Source organism: Bos javanicus, chromosome 6 (assembly GCF_032452875.1).
Source record: "Bos javanicus breed banteng chromosome 6, ARS-OSU_banteng_1.0, whole genome shotgun sequence".
NCBI classification, from domain to species: Eukaryota; Metazoa; Chordata; class Mammalia; order Artiodactyla; family Bovidae; genus Bos; species Bos javanicus.
Window position 1 is genome coordinate 11,319,805 of NC_083873.1, and position 13,680 is coordinate 11,333,484.

At 38.6% G+C, this 13,680-nt stretch overlaps 1 protein-coding gene across 1 annotated transcript in view; it reads right to left on the reverse strand.

Annotated features, from left to right (window-relative positions):
• Nucleotides 1–258: 258 nt before the first annotated feature.
• Nucleotides 259–13,680, reverse strand: part of UGT8 (UDP glycosyltransferase 8) — a 108,892-nt gene continuing 95,470 nt past the window's right edge. The window contains exons 5-6 of the mRNA XM_061419303.1: nt 4,610–4,829; nt 259–2,874 (exon numbers count right to left, since the gene is read on the reverse strand). Coding sequence (XP_061275287.1) covers nt 2,511–2,874; nt 4,610–4,829 — 584 coding nt within the window. The 3' untranslated portion in view covers nt 259–2,510. The remainder of the gene's footprint in view (nt 2,875–4,609; nt 4,830–13,680) is intronic.

The window sequence follows — 13,680 nt, forward strand, 5'->3', positions numbered from 1 at the left end:
AGTGTCTACATCCTCAAGAAATAATCTCCAGCTTTCTTCAAGCTTAATCATATACCACTGCTTTAACCCAAACATTGCTTCCCTCCAATCCTGGACATCCAAGCTCTGTTTCTACATCTGTGTGGGGAGATATTGAAACTTATGGCTCTAGATAAAGAATGATTAATGTCTTAATTCTTATTTGCATTTGACAAGATGATGACCAGTTATAGAAACACTTGCAGAAGTTTTTTTTAAAAAAATAAATGAATAAATACCTTCATGAAAACTTCACTTTATTAGAGAATCTAGCCCGTGTGGAAAATTTAAAATCACTCTATTTACCAAAACTGGCTAACAATAAGCTTACTAAAAAAAAACAACAACAACAACAATGATCAGTAAATACCTACACTTAACATTCTTAATTATGGGACAATTTTATGATCCATGCTGATGTATTTGTAAGGTAAACCCCTCTGTTTAATAATAATAAAAAAAAACATTCTCACATGTAACACACTGTTTTCACACTCATATACACATATAAAAGATGGGAGACCTATCTCAGAAACATGTTTATAATGGATATACATAATATTGTGAAATAAAATCTGAATAAAAATTTTATTCCAACAACATTTCTCTATTTTTAAATCATGTTTATTGTTTAAGTTCTTATCACAGTGGAGATTAACTTATGCTTAATCATCCGGTGAATGCCTACTGTCAACTTCATCCAATTCCAAAAAAGCAAAATCAGCTCAGTCATACACTCTAATTCCTGTTGCCATCCCACCACTCATAGCCTGTGTTTTCTTTCCCTTTAACGGCAATATTACAAGATTGTGAAAAGGTAGAACTAATAGGCTTATATATGTAATACCATTTCTTCAAGTATTCAGAGAGCAATGTATTTGCCTGCATTGTACATGAGAAAACTACTTGTGACATTATTTCTAAGTACAGGAGAGTGGCTCCTGGTGGGAGTGTGATGAAGTCGTATGTCATAGTGTATGACAAGGATTTACAGCATTCTAGAATTTTCACAACTCTTCCCATGTTAGTGAAAGTCGTCAGGTAAAAATGCTGTAGTTTTCTACTTTCAGCTGTCAGACATAAGATTTCGAACTACAAATAAATAAAGCATACACTCAACATGTGTAGTGCAAATGCTAAGTAAACAGAATGACATGGAATGAACTCCTAGATGCCAGTGAGTATATGGTTCAGTGGGGAGGTCCTGATTTTATGATGTCTGTGACTTGCACCCCATTCTCAAATGAATACTGTCACTATCCCATGTCAGCCACAAGGATCGAAGAGTCAGAGCAGGCTGAAGCGAGGTGAAGGGAGTGACGAGGAAGTGGGAACTCCTTTTCACAAACAAGTGGGACAATTTCTCTGTCACTTCTGTATGTCATGGCAAGTTTGATTTGGTAACCAGATCTCAAACCTCTCAGACAAAGCAGGTACCAATATGGAGAAAAGCAAAAGATCCAATGAAAAGAATTAAATGTTGGCACCTATATAAGAGATTGTGTGACCCAGACACCAAAAGGGGATGAAGAAGGTGGTTTTTTAGTTAAAACTTTGGAAATATCACATCTGAACATTCAAAAATTACATTACAGAAAAGTCATCAAACAACGGCCCTGTTTAAAGATGCTATATAAGCAGTAGTCTTCAGTACTTTGAACAAAAATTAGAGCTTTGTTGCTTTGTCTGAATTATATAGCTAAGATAATGTTATTCATTAAAATGAAATAGAAAAAAAACTATAAAATTCTCCCAGAGGCAAATTATTGGTAGGGGGGGAAATAAAAATAAACTATGACAACCAATTTATACATTTACTTAATTGTACGTTCCCCCTCCAGAAGAATCCAGTTGTTAAAAAAAAAAAAAGAAAACAAATTAAAAAACCCCGAAGTACAAAAACAGGTGCCATTTATCTTTTGCATTTTCTTCCTCTGCATTCACTTTTAAGGAAAAAAAGTGTTCTTTCGTGGTACTGTTTCTGAGTTCCCATATATTAAGTTCTAGAAGAGAAACACTTGGATCCTAACTTTCTATTTCATTCTTAGATGTGTTGTACTGTCAACAAATATAACAAGCAGCTGGCTAAAAGTCTCTCATTTAGGAAACATACACACACATAGACATACACACATACACACACAGACAAACCTTTCTAAGAGAAAATAAACCGTTCCTCGTCTGGGACACACATATATCAAGACTTAAAACTAAAGTCTGACACAGTCACTTAATTGATTTAAATAATTAAGGCTTCTAAAAGGTGCAGTGCCAAAACTACCTGTATCAGTATTCGAATAAAATACATTTTTGCATTTTAGGTTTGTGCTTTTTACAGCCGTCTTAATTCCACAGAATTTCATTAATAAGATCAGAAAAGGGAGTGTTAGAATTGTTTACCGATGTTTTTAATTTAGTAGTTGTTAGACTAACTTGTAGCAATAAAAATTCAATGACTGAATAGATTTGTTACTACCAGGTGGGCTGTTGGCTCATTTCACCTTCTTTTCGTGTTTAATGTGGCCATTTCTTTTATACTTGCCATTGAGGATTCCATTATGGTAATGTCCATTCACTGTGCTGTGCTTATTGCTTGACCACAGACTTCTGATTCTTCTGCAGATAAATTTTGTCACCCATGACAAGAGGAAGTAAAACAAGGCAGCACCAAGCAAAAGCACGAAGACAATATCCAGTAAAAAATACTGACAGAAAGAGATCTGATGGACGGCGGCACGTAGGTGATGGGCTCCATCGTGACGGAGAATGTAATCGATCCAATAGACAGTCCGGTTGACGGGGTGACCAGGTTGATCCTTGTGGATTTCTGAAAGCTTCTGAGCCCTCTGACGGTAGCTACAGAGTGGAGGCAAGGCACACATGTCATTTTCCACAAGAACATCACATTTTGAAAAACACTATACTTATGGCTGGATGGCATCACTGACTCGGTGGACATGAGTCTGAGTGAACTCCGGGAGTTGGTGACGGACAGGGAGGCCTGGCGTGCTGCGATTCATGGGGTCGCAAAGAGTCGGACACGACTGAGAGACTGATCTGATCTGATCTGATATTTTTAAAGCCTTGATGTACTCCAATACTTTGGCCACCTGATGCAAAGAACTGACTCATTGGAAAAGACCCTGATGCTGGGCAAAACTGAAGGCAGGAGGAGAAGGGGATGCAGAGGATGAGATGGTTGGATGGCATCACCAACTCGATGAACATGAGTTTAAGCAGGCTGCGGGAGTTGGTGATTGGCAGGGAAGCCTGGTGTGCTGCAGTCCATGAGGTCACAAATAGTTGGACATGACTGAGCGACTGAACTGAACTGATACGTTTAAAGGACTTCCCAGATGGTGCTAGTGGTAAGGAATATGCCTGCTAAAGCAGGGAGACACAAGACACATGGGTTCCATCCCTGGGTCAGGAAGATCCCCTGGAGAAGGAATGGCAATCCAATCCAGTATTCTTGCCTGAAGAATACCATGGACAGAGGAGCTGGGTGGGCTAAGTCCACGGGGTTGCAAAGAGTTGGACACGACTGAGCATCTGAGCACAGTTTTAAAAGGAAAGCTATAGAACACAGATGAAGGGGTCCCCTACTCTGACACCTTGGATGATCAAACATACTGCTCCAAGTGCCAAGAATTACAACCAAGACCCTAGATCCTCTAAGGGGTCAGTGCATAAAGGCTGCCTCTGAGCCCACATATGGGAGCATAAAGAACCCCAGGGCACTTGAATCCAGTCTTTTACATAAAAGAAACATTATTTTATATGAAAGAGCTTTTCTTTATTGTGTGTTCTTAGAATATGGCAATATTTCTCAATCCAGTGTTATGCTATATATCCTGGGTATTAAGAGGAAAAGCTCACACATTTCCAGACATTAATGTCACTTGAAATGCAGGATCAATTAAATGTTGCATAAAAATGGGAAAACCTATGCTTTGTTTTAAAACTATGCAGGCCAACTCCCGACCATTTGAGGCTCAGTTGTGAACTGGGTTAACTCAAGACACATCAAGAATTTAAGAAACAAGATAAAAGATTCTGACCAAGTCATTCATCTGAGTAAATATATCTTGGCATTTCATTGATGACCAGTGCTAGGGAAACCCAGTACCTGGCAGTATCAAGAGCACCTGTTTTGAAATCAGACAGTCTTGGTTCAAATCCCTACTCCAAAGCTGTATAATTAGGGGTGTATTACTTAAGCTCTCTGAGTTTTAAGTGCCTCCTCTCTATAATGGAAATAAGGAAAATGGTGATATAAAGTTTTATGAGCATTAAAGTGACATAAAGGACACAAAAATTGATAAACTCTAGGGACCCAAAGGTTCCCATGGTGGTTTCTTCCCCAGTTTGGCAAACAGTGGTGGAATATTATTCGAGGTAATACATGGCTGGCCAAATGATTGCGATTTTTATTTTTCAAGTGACAGAAGCATGCACAAGGCATTACACACAGAAATCTAAAGGATATGTCTATATTTAGTTTATTGATGATTTACTGGCAATTTTCAGCTATTGACAATATGCTGTGGTAAATATAGTTCGCCTGCTTTAATAGCAGTTGAAACCTTACCTGGGGTTATTGATAACTTTCACTAGCGCTTCATACAGCTCTCCTTCAGTCACTGTCTTCCATTCCAGCAGTATCCCCATGCCTTTTGCCTGTACCCGGATCATAGTATCATAATGGTCTCCAAAGAGCGGGATTCCCACCACAGGCACACCATGATACATAGTTTCAAAAATACTATTCAAACCACCATGGCTCAGGAAGGCTTTAATATTGGAATGCCCTAAAGAAGGATTAAAAAAGAAAACCACTTAGAATATTGTCTATTACTCTAGGAAGATGTTTTCCAGAAATTTCTTAAGAGTTGACATTATAATAAACATGCATTTCAGATATAAGATTTTTAAAGACACAGTTTCACTGATTCCTACTCTGTGCCAATTACAATGTTTATTATAAGCATAATTATCAGATGTGTATATATGAAGTAAAAGCCATTTTCAGTAGTTAACATTTATAGTTTTAAGAAGTATATTAAAATATCTTCTCCCAAAACACAAATACCAACTGCATTCAAATAGCCAGTAATTAATAATAGGTCAATGAAAGCAAGGAATGACCAAAAATACCAGAGTATAACCACATTCTACTAAACGCAGACACCCACTTCTGGCTACTTAAACATTTATCTATATTAAAGCCAAACACACTCTGTAAAAAAAAAGTAAAAATGTGAGGCTGGACTGCAGATGTCCAAGAAATGTTTCTGTGCTTATCCAAGGAGGAACACTGCACAGTGCTCAGTTTTCACAACATTCAAGTCATGTCTGTACCACCTGCACTTCTTAATCTTAGGGTCCAATTCTACATTTTAGGAACAAAAACAAGCAGGGACAGGTAAATACAAAAATTAGTTCTAAGAGATAGGACATCATGTAACATCTGGTTGTCTTGGAGATAAAAGAGAGAATTTATCAAAGTTAGTGAAGTATTTCAAACTCCAGATCTCCTTGTGAGCAGAGAGACTTGCATAAAAAATGTAAGACAAAAAACCATGGCACTTGAGATGGGTGTTAGATGGCCAGAAAGAAATTACAGCTTGCAAAAACACAAGCATTTTTTTAAATTTAATTTGTTAACTTTACAATATTGTATTGGTTTGACCATATATCAAAATGAATCCGCCACAGGTATACACGTGTTCCCCATCCTGAACCCTCCTCCCTCCTCCCTCCCCATACCATCCCTGTGCGACGTCCCAGTGCACCAGCCCCAAGCATCCAGTATCGTGCTTCGAACCTGGACTGGCGACTCGTTTCATATATGATATTATACATGTTTCAATGCCATTCTCCCAAATCATCCCACCCTCTCCCTCTCCCACAGAGTCCAAAAGACTGTTCTATACATCAGTGTCTCTTTTGCCGTCTCGTATACAGGGTTATTGTTACCATCGTTCTAAATTCCATATATATGCGTTAGTATACTGTATTGGTGTTTTTCTTTCTGGCTTACTTCACTCTGTATAATAGGCTCCAGTTTCATCCGCCTCATTAGAACTGATTCAAATGTATTCTTTTTAATGGCTGAGTAATACTCCATTGTGTATATGTACCATGGCTTTCTTATCCATTCATCTGCTGATGGACACCTAGGTTGCTTCCATGTCCTGGCTATTATAAACAGTGCTGCGATGAACATTGGGGTACATGTGTCTCTTTCAATTCTGGTTTCCTTGCTGTCTATGCCCAGCAGTGGGATTGCTGGATCATAAGGCAGTTCTATTTCCAGTTTTTTAAGGAATCTCCACACTGTTCTCCATAGTGGCTGTACTAGTTTGCATTCCCACCAACAGTGTAAGAGTTTCCTTTTCTCCACACCCTCTCCAGCATTTATTGCTTGCAGACTTTTGGATCGCAGCCATTCTGACTGGTGTGAAATGGAACCTCATAGTGGTTTTGATTTGCATTTCTCTGATAATGAGTGATGTTGAGCATCTTTTCATGTGTTTGTTAGCCATCTGGATGTCTTCTTTGGAGAACTGTTTATGTAGTTCTTTGGCCCATTTTTTGATTGGGTCATTTATTTTTCTGGAGTTGAGCTGTAGGAGTTGCTTGTATATTTTTGAGATTAGTTGTTTGTCAGTTGCTTCATTTGCTATTATTTTCTCCCATTCTGAAGGCTGTCTTTTCACCTTGCTTATAATTTCCTTTGTTGTGCAGAAGCTTTTTAATTTTAATTAGGTCCCATTTGTTTATTTTTGCTATTATTTCCAATATTCTGGGAGGTGGGTCATAGAGGATCCTGCTGTGATGCATGTCGGAGAGTGTTTTGCCTATGTTCTCCTCTAGGAGTTTTATATTTTCTGGTCTTACGTTTAGATCTTTAATCCATTTTGAGTTTATTTTTGTGTATGGTATTAGAAAGTGTTCTAATTTCATTCTTTTACAAGTGGTTGACCAGTTTTCCCAGCACCTCTTGTTAAAGAGATTGTCTTTAATCCATTGTATATTCTTGCCTCTTTTGTCAAAGATAAGGTGTCCATAGGTGCATGGATTTATCTCTGGGCTTTCTATTTTATTCCATTGATCTATATTTCTGTCTTTGTGCCAGTACCATACTGTCTTGATAACTGTGGCTTTGTAGTAGAGCCTGAAGTCAGGTAGGTTGATTCCTCCAGTTCCATTTTTCTTTCTCAAGATCGCTTTGGCTATTTGAGGTTTTTTGTATTTCCATACAAATTGTGAAATTATTTGTTCTAGCTCTGTGAAGAATACTGTTGGCAGCTTGATAGGGATTGCATTGAATCTATAAATTGCTTTGGGTAGTATACTCATTTTCACTATATTGATTCTTCCAATCCACGAACATGGTATATTTCCCCATCTACTAGTGTCCTCTTTGATTTCTTTCACCAGTGTTTTATAGTTTTCTATATATAGGTCTTTAGTTTCTTTAGGTAGATATATTCCTAAGTATTTTATTCTTTCCGTTGCAGTGGTGAATGGAATTCTTTCCTTAATTTCTCTCTATTTTCTCATTATTAGTGTATAGGAATGCAAGGGATTTCTGGGTGTTGATTTTATATCCTGCAACTTTACTATAATCATTGATTAGTTCTAGTAATTTTCTGGTGGAGTCTTTAGGGTTTTCTATGTAGAGGATCATGTCATCTGCAAACAGTGAGAGTTTTACTTCTTCTTTTCCAATTTGGATTCCTTTTGTTTCTTTTTCTGTTCTGATTGCTGTGGCCAAAACTTCCAAAACTATGTTGAATAGTAATGGTGAAAGTGGGCACTCTTGTCTTGTTCCTGACTTTAGAGGAAATGCTTTCAGTTTTTCACCATTGAGGATAATGTTTGCTGTGGGTTTGTCATATATAGCTTTTATTATGTTGAGGTATGTTCCTTCTATTCCTGCTTTCTGGAGAGTTTTTATCATAAATGGATGTTGAATTTTGTCAAAGGCTTTCTCTGCATCTATTGAGATAATCATATGGCTTTTATTTTTCAATTTGTTAATGTGGTGTATTACATTGATTGATTTGTGGATATGGAAGAATCCTTGCATCCCTGGGATAAAGCCCACTTGGTCATGGTGTATGATCTTTTTAATGTGTTGTTGGATTCTGATTGCTAGAATTTTGTTAAGGATTTTTGCATCTATGTTCATTGGTGATATTGGCCTGTAGTTTTCTTTTTTTGTGGCATCTTTGTCAGGTTTTGGTATTAGGGTGATGGTGGCCTCATAGAATGAGTTTGGAAGTTTACCTTGCTCTGCAATTTTCTGGAAGAGTTTGAGTAGGATAGGTGTTAGCTCTTCTCTAAATTTTTGGTAGAATTCAGCTGTGAAGCCGTCTGGACCTGGGCTTTTGTTTGCTGGAAGATTTCTGATTACAGTTTCAATTTCCGTGCTTGTGATGGGTGTGTTAAGATTTTCTATTTCTTCCTGGTCCAGTTTTGGAAAGTTGTACTTTTCTAAGAATTTGTCCATTTCTTCCACGTTGTCCATTTTATTGGCATATAATTGCTGATAGTAGTCTCTTATGATCCTTTGTATTTCTGTGTTGTCTGTTGTGATCTCTCCATTTTCATTTCTAATTTTATTCATTTGATTTTTCTCCCTTTGTTCTTGATGAGTCTGGCTAATGGTTTGTCAATTTTATTTATCCTTTCAAAGAACAAGCTTTGGGCTTTGTTGATTTTTGCTTTGGTCTCTTTTGTTTCTTTTGCATTTATTTCTGCTCTAAGTTTTAAGATTTCTTTCCTTCTACTAACCCTGGGGTTCTTCATTTCTTCCTTTTCTAGTTGCTTTAGGTGTAGTTAGGTTATTTATTTGACTTTTTTCTTGTTTCTTGAGGTATGCCTGTATTGCTATGAACTTTCCCCTTAGGACTGCTTTTACAGTGTCCCACAGGTTTTGGGTTGTTGTGTTTTCATTTTCACTCATTTCTATGCAAATTTTGATTTCTTTTTTTATTTCTTCTGTGATTTGTTGGTTATTCAGCAGCGTGTTGTTCAGCCTCCACATGTTGGAATTTTTAAGTTTTTCTCCTGTAATTGAGATCTACTCTTACTGCATTGTGGTCAGAAAAGATGCTTAGAATGATTTCAATTTTTTTGAATTTACCAAGGCTAGATTTATGACCCAGGATGTGATTTATCCTGGAGAAGGTTCCGTGTGTGCTTGAGAAAATGGTGAAATTCATTGTTTTGGGATGAAATGTCCTATAGATATCAATTAGGTCTAACTGGTCTTTTGTATTGTTTAAAGTTTGTGTTTCCTTGTTAATTTTCTGTTTAGTTGATCTATCCATAGGTGTAAGTGGGGTATTAAAGTCTCCCACTATTATTGTGTTATTGTTAATTTCTCCTTTCATACTTGTTAGCATTTGTCTTACATATTGCGGTGCTCCTATGTTGGGTGCATATATAATTGTTATATCTTCTTCTTGGATTGATCCTTTGATCATTATGTAGTGACCTTCTTTGTCTCTTTTCACAGCCTTTGTTTTAAAGTCTATTTTATCTGATATGAGTATTGCTACTCCTGCTTTCTTTTGGTCCCTATTCGCATGGATAATCTTTTTCCAGCCTTTCACTTTCAGTCTGTATGTGTCCCCTGTTTTGAGGTGGGTCTCTTGTAGACAACATATGTAGGGGTCTTGTTTTTCTATCCACTCAGCCAGTCTTTGTCTTCTGGTTGGGGCATTCAACCCATTTACGTTTAAGGTAATTATTGATAAGTATGATCCCGTTGCCATTTACTTTATTGTTTTAGTTTCGAATTTATACACCCTTTTTGTATTTCCTGTCTAGAGAATATCCTTTAGTATTTGTTGGAGAGCTGGTTTGGTGGTGCTGAATTCTCTCAGCTTTTGCTTGTCTGTAAAGCTTTTGATTTCTCTTTCATATTTGAATGAGATCCTTGTTGGGTACAATAATCTGGGCTGTAGGTTATTTTCTTTCATCACTTTAGGTATGTCTTGCCATTTCCTCCTGGCTTGAAGAGTTTCTATTGAAAGATCAGCTGTTATCCTTATGGGAATTCCCTTGTGTGTTATTTGTTGTTTTTCCCTTGCTGCTTTTAATATTTGTTCTTTGTGTTTGATCTTTGTTAATTTGATTAATGTGTGTCTTGGGGTGTTTCGCCTTGGGTTTATCCTGTTTGGGACTCTCTGGGTTTCTTGGACTTGAGTGATTATTTCCTTCCCCATTTTAGGGAAATTTTCAACTATTATCTCCTCAAGTATTTTCTCATGGTCTTTCTTTTTGTCTTCTTCTTCTGGGACTCCTATGATTCGAATGTTGTAGCATTTAATATTGTCCTGGAGGTCTCTGAGATTGTCCTCATTTCTTTTAAATTGTTTTTCTTTTTTCCTCTCTGATTCATTTATTTCTACCATTCTATCTTCTAATTCACTAATCCTATCTTCTGCCTCTGTTATTCTACTATTTGTTGCCTTCAGAGTGTTTTTGATCTCATTTATTGCATTATTCATTATATATTGACTCTTTTTTATTTCTTCTAGGTCCTTGTTAAACCTTTCTTGCATCTTCTCAATCCTTGTCTCCGGGCTATTTATCTGTGATTCCATTTTGATTTCAAGATTTTGGATCAATTTCACTATCATTATTCGGAATTCTTTATCAGGTAGATTCCCTATCTCTTCCTCATTTGTTTGGTTTGGTGGGCATTTATCCTGTTCCTTTACCTGCTGGGTATTCCTCTGTCTCTTCATCTTGTTTAAATTGCTGAGTTTGGGGTGTTCTTTCTGTATTCCGGCAGTTTGTGGAGTTCTCTTTATTATGGTGTTTCCTCACTGTGTGTGGGTTTGTACAGGTGGCTTGTCAAGGTTTCTTGGTTAGGGAAGCTTGTGTCGGTGTTCTGGTGGGTGGAGCTGTATTTCTTCTCTCTGGAGTGCAATGAAGTGTCCAGTAATGAGTTATGAGATGTCTATGGTTTTGGAGTAACTTTGGGCAGCCTGTGTATTAGAGCTCAGGGCTGTTCCTGTGTTGCTGGAGAATTTGCTTGGTATGTCTTGCCCTGGAACTTGCTGGCCCTTGTGTGGTGCTTGGTTTCAGTGTAGGTATGGAGGCGTTTGATGAGCACCTGTCAATTAATGTTCCCTGGAGTCAGGAGTTCCCTAGAGTCAGGGTTTGGACTTGAGCCTCCTGCTTCCAGTTATCGGTCTTATTTTTACAGTAGTCTCAAAACTTCTCCTTCTATACAGCACCATTGATAAAACATCTAGGTTAAAGATGAAAAGTTTCTCCACAGTGAGGGTCACCCAGAGAGGTTCACAGTGTTACATGGAGAAGAGAAGAGGGAGGAGGGAGTTAGAGGTGACCCAAATGAGATGAGGTGGAATCAAGAGAGGACAGAGCAGGCTAGCCAGTAATCACTTCCTTATGTGCACTCCACAACTGGACCGCTCAGAGATGTTCACGGAGTTATACAGAGAAGAGAAGAGGGAGAAAGGAGACAGAGGTGGCCAGGAGGAAAAAAGGGGGAAATGAAAAGGAGACAAATCCAGCCAGTAATCAGTTCCCTAAGTGTTCTCCACCGTCTGGAACACACAGAAATTCACAGAGTTGGGTAGAGTAGAGAGGGGTTAGGGAGGAGACACAGGCGACCTGGTGGAGGAAAAGGAGAGTCCAGTAATCTCACTCCCAAGTAAAAAAATGGGTACTGAAGATTGGGTTCTTAAAGGTACAAAATTGGTAACAAATACCTAAAAGCAAAAATTAAAAATCTAGAGTAGAGTTTGGAATTTCAAAAATACAATGTTAAAGAAAAGAAGAAGAAAAAGAAAGAGGAAAAAAACAGACAAAAACAAAGTCACAAAATTTATAAAGAAAATATAGGTACAAAATTGATAACAAATACCAAAAAGCATAAATTAAAAATCTGGAGTAGAGTTTGGAATTTCAGAAATACAGTGTTAAAGAAAAGAAGAAGAGAAAGAAAGAGAGAAAAAAAAAGTCACAAAAATTATAAAAAATATATAGGTACAAAACTGATAACAAATACCAAAAAGCTAAAATTAAAAATCCAGAGTAGAGTTTGGAGTTTCAAAAATACAATGTTAAAGAAAAGAAGAAAAAAAGAAAGAGAAAAAGAAAAAAAAAAAACAAGGTCACAAAAATTATAAAATGTATATATATGAAGTTTGCTTTAAAAAAAAATAGGGTCTTTTTTTTTTTCAAAGTAATAGTAGGTTATAAAAGTGAAAATTAAAGGAGTAATAGAGGACTTAAAATTTTTTTAAAAATTAAAAAAAAAAAGGAAAGAATGAATGATCGTAAAAATATATCTAGGACTTTCTCTGGTGGTGTTGTGGGTATTGTGGGGTCAGTTCATTTTTGGCTAGTTCCTTGGTCTGGCTTATATTTCTCAAGATCTATAGGCCCCTTCCTATGTAGTCGGTACTAGCGACAGGGTTTTAATCTATTGCCTATCGCTTCCAAGGTGGTTCCCTCTGTTATAGCTTCTTCTGTTTGCTGGTCTCTTCAGTGTCTGATTTCCGCCCTGATACAAAGGGGGCGGTGGTGGACACTTTTTTTTTTTTTTTTTTTTTTTAGGCTCACTTATTCAGTCGCGCTGTGGGGAGGGAGGGACATCGCAAACAAATAACACTGGTGTGTGCTTGCACTGCCTCAGCCATACTGGGCCTGCCCCCGCTCACCCGCCTGCAGCCTCCCTGCCCACACTGCTCAGGCTCTAGGTTGCTCCACTGGGAACCATCCGTGGCCGGCCCTGGGCTGCTTGCACCTCCCAGGTCTACGCCGCTCAGGTTCAAGCACTCGGGTAGTCCTCAGAGGCGCAGACTTAGTTGGGCCTGCATTTTGCGCCCTTCCCAGGTCCGAGCAGCTCAGGTGATGAGGTGTTTGGCGAGCGCAGCTGCTGCGACTTATCGCCTCCCCACCACTTGGTTTTCTGGGTGTACAACCAGCGCACCTTCTCAGGCGGATGTTGACCGTCCAGAACCCCAAGAAGTCTTAGTTGGCAAAGAAGCCTGCTTACAGTTTTGTAGATAATGTCTCTCTGGCACTGCGATTGCCCCATTCCGGCTCTGGCTGCCTGTCACCGGAGGGGGATGGTCTGCAGCCCGCTATCTCTGTTCAGTCCTTTGTTCCGTGCGCAGGTCTGGAGGTGTCTTAGGTTAGGGCTGGCTTTTTGCGTGGTAGTTATCCCACAGTCTGGTTTGCTAGCCCAAATTAGTTCGCTCAGATAGCGCTCAGGGCATTAAGGCCAGATCCTTACTCTGAGTTGCAGCCCACGCAGCGCCTCCCTGCCCAGCCCCCGCTTGCTAGTGGCGGGTGCAGGCGTCTGCACTGCTTCTCCTCTGGGGGAGTTACTCTTGGGCTCTTAATCTGTGGGTTTTAATTGTTTATTTATTTTTCCTCCCTGTTATGTTGCCCTCTGTGCTTCCAAAGCTCAGCACAGACTCGGCAGTGAGAGTGTTTCCTGGTGTTTGGAAACCTCTCTTTTTAAGACTCCTTTCCTGGGACAGAGCTCCATCCCTCCCTCTTTTGTCTCTTTGTCTTTTATATTTTTTCCTACCTCCTTTCGAAGACAATGGGTTGCTTTTCTGGGTGCCTGATGTCCTCTGCCGGCATTCATAAGTTGTT